The sequence below is a fragment of the Engraulis encrasicolus genome, chromosome 12 (genome assembly GCF_034702125.1).
Source record: "Engraulis encrasicolus isolate BLACKSEA-1 chromosome 12, IST_EnEncr_1.0, whole genome shotgun sequence".
NCBI classification, from domain to species: Eukaryota; Metazoa; Chordata; class Actinopteri; order Clupeiformes; family Engraulidae; genus Engraulis; species Engraulis encrasicolus.
The window spans coordinates 22,247,276-22,254,775 of NC_085868.1; the positions used below are offsets into that span (position 1 = coordinate 22,247,276).

Sequence of the window (7,500 nt, forward strand, 5' to 3'; positions counted from 1 at the left end):
TATTGATTATTTGGGGAAACAGCTAAAAATGTCATTTGCGTAATAATGTGGAATGCGGTGTAGACAAGATGGTAAAAATAAAATAAAAAGAATACAATACAATAGAATAGAATACAATAGAACGGACTAGACTAGAATAGAATAGAATAGAATAGACTAGAATAGAACAGAATCTAATATAATAGAACTCTGATTCACATCAAATGTCTGCATGTGACACATCTACTGTAGCTCAAAAGTCTGGTTCACATCCACTCCACACAGAGTGCCTATAGACTAGAGAGTATGGACAGGGGGAGCAGACAGGCTGTACGTACACGGGTCAAAGGCGGTTTTTGGGGGGCTCAGACATCATGTGGCTCAACGCCATCTAATTCCCATAAATTAGTTGATGATTGGTGGTTGATATGCTGCAATGAATATTATGCTTCTTAGATAGTCCAACAAAAAACAATCAAACAAACAAAAAAATCCATACAATAGTGGCACTGGCTGTCGATGCGCCACCCTGACTTGTGCTACGTCACGGATCCACCTGTGGACATGTGCTGTGGCTCCTCTAAAACATTACATTTTACAATTTTATTGTCTTCTTATCAGTGTTAGACTGTTATTTCATATTCTAAGCTAATACCCTACCTCGTAAATCTGTGTGGACCATATAGCAACAGGCAAATTAGCACTCAGTTGTGTTTTTGGTAATTCTGCACTATTTGTTGTAACCATTGGAATCTTTAATAAACATTTGATCACAAAAAAAGCAACAGGCAAATTAGCAAAATAGCCCGGATGCTAATGATTCAAGTCTGCTAATTAGCATGAGAGCGATATCGGACAAAATGCATACAGATATTCTTGGGAAATTTTAGTTTATCGTGTTAGAGAGTGTCAAAAAAAGACTGCTGCTCTAGAACTATCAGAGTAAGGGGGCCCTTGAGACTACAGAGGGGAGTTAATCTACTATGTGAAATGGCAGTGTGTGTGGGACACAGATCTCAGGGGAATGATTCACTCATACAGAGTGTTATGACTTTGAACAGTACAGTATGAAGTTACGACTCTCAGTAATGTGTGCAAGGGTAATGTTTCACTCTTCAGCTCTTTCATAGATATGCCTATCTTTCAAAATAGCCACACCTATACTGCCCTACAAAGGCAAAGTGCAGTAACTACTCAACATTGAAACTGAGTACTGCAAAGTTGACACAGCAATATCTATAAAATGGGACATTTCTGGGCCATCAGATTTTGTCACAAGATAAAGGAGGTGTTATGAAGACCGTTTTCAGTCCAACTTGACAAAACATGTAGTTACTGCACTTTGCCTTTGTACGGCAGTATACAGTAACTGAGCGAAATCCTATCAATGTGTGCAAGTCTTCTCTATACTTTAGTGTGCAATGTGACCTGGCACCAGTGTCCACGATGCCACACAAAGTGATAATCATGAATCATGAATCGCATCATGAATATTCATTGCAAATGCTGTCAGACGGACAGAAAATTACCGCACTGACCTGGTCAACACAGAGCATGTGGATACCTCATGACAAAGCCACAAATAAAAGCATTTATTACATGACGTAGGAGACATCATCAATGCTAATTGCAGCTACTGTCAGCTAGCCAGGCCGTGCCCTTCTAATGACGCAACACCTTCAGCGTTGCTACGTACTGGTTAGGTCAAGAGCAATGCAAGCACTTTCTGAGCTCCAGAAAAATCGGGAACTCCACCCACTTTGTCGGGAACCAAACAACCATTAGCAAACCAAGGAAGGCGGGTCAACCATGCAGTTTGGGAAATGTTAATTGTTATGCTCTTGGTCAGACCAAGTCTCGAAGAGATTTTAAAGTCGATGATAAATTAATCAGGCTAACTGTCATCTAAGCAGAAGGCGAACACGCTCACCATGTGATGCCCGTTTTCAATGCAGACTGTGGAACACTAAACAGTAAAAAACATGACAAGCATATCAGTACAAAATACTGCTGTGCTTAGTGAACATGCCTGAACTGTGTAAATGGAGTCCTCTGTGTTGTGCTGTATTGTGCTGTCTGGATGTTTGAGTGTGCACGTGTGTGGGCAGGTGGTGGCTCAGTTGGAAGAAGTGCAGGTTCGAGCCCTGCTCTATCTGAGATCTATCTCTATCTAAAAAATTCCATCATAATTTTGCATTGTGCATGCAGGCGTGCTGCACAGACTGCGCAGAAATGTGCCGCCACGAACGCGGCCAATGTGTTACCTCTATGATCCGAGACTCAGGGCCAAGTTTGATATGCCATGTTTGCAGGGCCGGATTAAGAAAGCCTGGGGCCCCTAGGCTACAGGTTGCTGTGGTCAACCCTGGAAGGCAAATTTCTAGACAAATTTACATAGACAGTGTCATAATTACTAGCTAGTAATTAAAGATAACATGTCTACCAGCTGTACTCAACACGACAGATAAAATGCTGTCACTATAGTCACTATTCTGCAATTGTTTACTTTTGGCCAATAAGGTGGGGGCCCTTAGGCTGCTGCCATATCTAGCCTGTGCGATAATTCGGCCCTGCATGTTTGATAGTCACTTCCTGTTTTTGAAACCACACAACTAAGTACTTCGAAACCAAACTGCAACTGTAAATGGGAATGTAATGTGGGAAAGTATACCCCATTCAGACAGAACTATAATTGACAATGACATTCATTCACAATGCCAAATCAAAATATATTGATGATCACAAGCATCACAACACACAGCACGTATGTCATCTCAAACAGAAACAAAGGCTTGAACTTTGAATAATCTATGCAGACACAAATACAAACACACGCACGAGCACACACACACACACACACACACACACACACACACACACACACACACACACACACACACACACACACACACACACACACACACACACACACACACACACACGTATGTGAACTTGTGAAGGCGCACAAATGCACAACCCCTCCACACACACAGAGAGAGAGCTTTCCAAAACAACACACACACATACTACATGCACACATGTATGTGAAGCCGCACAAATGCACAACACCTCCATCATCCGACACACAAACACACACACACACACACACACACACACACACACACACACACACACACACACACACACACACACACACACACACACACACACACACACACACACACACACACACACACACACACAGAGCTTTCCAAAACCAGTACCTCGGAGCTCGGCAGAGAGGACACGCTCCTGCTCTTGGCGTAGGGAAGATCATCCATCTCCACCTCCTCCCGCTCTCCTCCTCCTCCAACACCTCCTAGGCCTCCTCCTAAACTCCCTCTCCCAAACTTCAGCTCCCCTCGGCCTGTACTCTCCCTGTACTTCACCTCCTGCGCCCCCACCCCCACCCCCACCCCCACCTCCTCCTGTTCCTCCTCTCTCTCCCACACGTACCTCTCCCCTCCTCCTCCTCCTCCTCCTCCACCTCCGTTTCCTCTCCTCCTCCTCTCCTCCTCCTCATCCCCCTCTTCTTCCTCCTCTCCACAGCAGCACAGGCACCAGCAGCAGCAGCTCCGCACACACAGGTCTCCCACGGCCCACACGCTGCACAGAAACTCCTCCATCTTCTCCTCCCTCTCTCTCTCTCTTTCCTCCCTTCACTCCCTCCTTCTCTCTTTCTCTCTCCTCTTCTTCTCCTCCCTCTCTATCTCTATCTCTTCCTCCCTTCACTCTCTCCTTCTCTCTTTCTCTTTCTCTCTCCTCTTCACTTCTCTTCTCTTTCGCTCAAATGTTTCTATCTCTTTCTTTCGTTTTTTTCCCCTCCACCCTGCACTAGACTCATATGACTAGCATGAGAGCAGTCTGCTCGGTTATGGGTTCTGTGTGTGTGTGTGTGTGTGTGTGTGTGTGTGTGTGTGTGTGTGTGTGTGTGTGTGTGTGTGTGTGTGTGTGTGTGTGTGTGTGTATGTGTGTGTGTGTGTGTGGAGAGAGGTCTCATGACTGGGTCATCACTAGAGAGAGAGAGAGAGTGAGCAGAGTAGGGCGAGCATTAAGAGGGCTAGTGACATAGAGGTAGAACATAAGACCAGAGGTTGACCCCGCCCCCCCTTTCACGGCAACCCGTGGCAGCCATTTTTTGGAGGTAGACGGGAGAAATGGAAATGCATGGAGAAGGGGGCTCCTCTGTCAAAAAATAGATTGATAATGTGAAAATGTCCATCAACACACTATACAAGGACAATAGTTGAAGTGTGTTGCTAAATATTTACATAACTAATATAATTTGACTTTTAAATGTATTTTATCGACTCACTTGATTTAAAGATCGCCTCTCAACGTAATTTAATTAATATTGCCGTGTTCCCCATTGTTATTGAATGTGTTACGCGTTGGTCCTGTTTTAAAAAACGTTCTGGTTGCTTTGTTTCAAGACGTTTTTGCAAGCTGGCAAGGTGGCTTGTGGAGAAACGAGAGAGTGTTCCGTGTTTCTCGTGGAAATGCGTCTCTGATTGGCTCACTCCTCCTGCTCTCAAAGAAACGCGTCTCTGATTGGCTCAGTCCTCCAGCCTTGGGAGAGAATGTAATGGGAAACAGAGTCGCCACTTCCCCGGATGGTACTGCACTATAGGGGCGCCAACGGAGGCGTGCAGGCTCCATTCAGGGCTGTGCTCTTTCGACAGCGACCCCTAGGCGAGCTGTAGGCACGGAGCAACCGGAGTGAGCAGGCTTTATGTATGAGGCTTTGTGCTGTGTGTGTACCTGAGAGTAGCAACCAGCTGATAGCTAAGCTAAGCTATGTTTCGGACCACCAGACGTTGCTTGTTTTGAAAACAAGCAGAAAAAAATTACTCGACATGTTTTTAGATAAATGGGTCGATATAAACCTTTGTGGGCAACGCCTTCTTTCGACGTGACGAAACACAGAAAGGCTTTCGTGATTCGCTCGTTTCTCTGCATTATTGATGTAAATTGGGAAACACCGGGAAACACAGCCAGGAGAGTTGACGCACCGCTATGAGAGCCTTGCAAGTGAGTTTAACTTGGGGTGACCGTCCGATCTTCGAAAGGAGTGAGTAAAACTGAGTTTTATCGGAAGTTGGCCTTTAAGTACATATTTAGCCTGACATTTCAAATCTGGTCTTTGATTAATGTCTTATTTCATATTCATACAGTTTTAGTCCATTTTTTGACATAGGTGGGCGCGTTCTGCATTGATTTGCATTGACTGAAGGTGCCTACACTACCTACACAAGATGGGAGGGTGCATGTGCCGTTTCCCAGTGCTGTCGCGAACTGCCATGTCAACTCTAGTGTTATGTTCTACCTCTACGGCTAGGCAGCTATCCCCCGCTACTGCTACCGGTACTGCTAGCTCCTCCTGCTGAGACTCACTGTGACCAGTGTTGCCAGATTTGGTAGTTTCCCGCCCAATTGGGCTGCTTAGGAAGCCCGTCTGCAGGTAAACAAGGGCATTGGGGCGGTTTTATCTGCAGATTTACGTCCATAGAAATCAATAGAATTAAGTTCAAATTGGGCAGGATTTAGTGCTCCCAGGCAGGCTTTGAGCATTTTTCTGGGCTGGAAATCACCAGTCTCATCTGGCAACACTTACGTTGACTGTTGTGACTGTGGACGGGAGAGAGAGAACAAGTACGCCCATTCACCAACCAACCCAGGGCCACTGCTCTACCTCTCTCTCACGCAGTCAGGCACGCACACACGCCCTCTCTCTCTATCTCTCTGTCTGTCTGTCTCCCCCCCCCCTCTCTCTCTCTCTGTTTGTCTCTCTCTCTCTCTCTCTCTCTCTCTCTCTCTCTCTCTGTTTGTCTGTCTCTCTCTCCCTCCGTCTCTCTCTGTGGGTGTGTGTATAGTTCTATCTGGTTATGTCTCTGTGTTTGTGTGCACATGCATATTTCTACATATTTCACGTGAGCTTTCATTGTGTGTGTGTGCTTGTGTGCGCATGTGTGTGTGTGTGTGCGTGTGTGCCTGTGTGTGTGTGTGTGTGTGTGCAAACGTGTGCGTGCTTGTTTGACAGTGACAGGGAGAAGGAGGGTGGCCAGTTTACACCAGCACCAGCACCAGCACCCTCACACACACACACACACACACACACACACACACACACACACACACACACACACACACACACACACACACACACACACACACACACACACACACACACATACACGAACACAAAAATGTGCATGCCTACACACAGGTGCACGCACACACGCACACACACATACACATACACACACACACACACACACCGACCACTTGTTGTGTGACTGCAGTGTAAGCGCAATGGCCATTGTGATGACACACACCACCGTCGGAAAGTATCACAAGTGATTGTATAACTACAGATGTGTGTGTGTGTGTGTGTGTGTGTGTGTGTGTGTGTGTGTGTGTGTGTGTGTGTGTGTGTGTGTGTGTGTGTGTGTGTGTGTGTGTGTGTGTGTGTGTGTGTGTGTGTGTGTGTGTGTGCGTGAGTGTTTGTTTCTGGTGTCATCTGTTTGCTCGAGGCATCATCTGCATGAGAGTACATTTACTTTTGTGTTTGTGTGTGCGTGTGTGCGTGTGTGCGTGCGTGCGCGCAATACATGTGCATCTCTTGTGTCATCTGCATGCTTGAGGCACTTTTGGCATGTACTATCATCTGTACTTGTGTGTGTGTGTGTGTGTGTGTGTGTGTGTGTGTGTGTGTGTGTGTGTGTGTGTGTGTGTGTGTGTGTGTGTGTGTGTGTGTGTGTGTGTGTGTGTGTGAGTGTCTATCAATACATGAATTACGCTGTGTGTGTGTGTGTGTGTGTGTGTGTGTGTGTGTGTGTGTGTGTGTGTGTGTGTGTGTGTGTGTGTGTGTGTGTGTGTGTGTGTGTGTGGTAAGTAGTCATCTGTGCGCGCACACACACACGCACACACACACGCACGCACACACACACACACACACACACACACACACACACACACACACACACACACACACACACACACACACACGCAGGTACACAAGTATGCAAGCTTGCACGCACGCGCACACACACACACACACACACACACACACACACACACACACACACACACACACACACACACACACACACAGCAATGGAGCAGAGAGAGGAGAGAATAAAGAGCACAGGAGACAGAAGACACAGCGGTGGAAAGGAGGGATGAAAAATTAGAGGTGAAGAGATGAATACAAGAGAAGAGTGGGCAAAGTGAAAAAGAGGTAGAAGGAAATAATGACTATGCGAGGGGAAAAGTGAAGGAAAAAATATAGAAGAAAAAAGAAAGAGGACAAGTAAAAAGGAGGAATAGGGGGAATGATGGAGGAAAAAGAGAGAGAAAGTGTGAGGGGGAGGGGGAGAGAGAGAAGGGGGGGGGCATGAGGATGGAGGGGAAATTCCAGTCCAACGGTCCCTCCTAATTCTGAGGAGTATTAGTAACTCATGTTACACAATTAGACGCATTCCCCACATACCCAATCCATGATGCTACTCCATCAACACT

General features: G+C 46.1%; 1 protein-coding gene across 2 annotated transcripts in view; it reads right to left on the bottom strand.

Moving 5' to 3' along the window:
- cdk15 (cyclin-dependent kinase 15) overlaps positions 1-7,500 on the bottom strand; it is a 98,229-nt gene that overhangs the window by 66,894 nt on the left and 23,835 nt on the right. Inside the window, exon 1 of one of the 2 annotated variants that reach the window (XM_063211760.1) lies at positions 3,204-3,273. The exons of the other annotated variant lie outside the window; for it this stretch is intronic. Within the exon in view, the coding sequence (XP_063067830.1) occupies positions 3,204-3,260 (57 nt within the window). The 5' untranslated portion in view covers positions 3,261-3,273. Of the gene's footprint in view, positions 1-3,203; positions 3,274-7,500 lie in introns of those variants that run through there. 2 annotated transcript variants of the gene reach the window in all.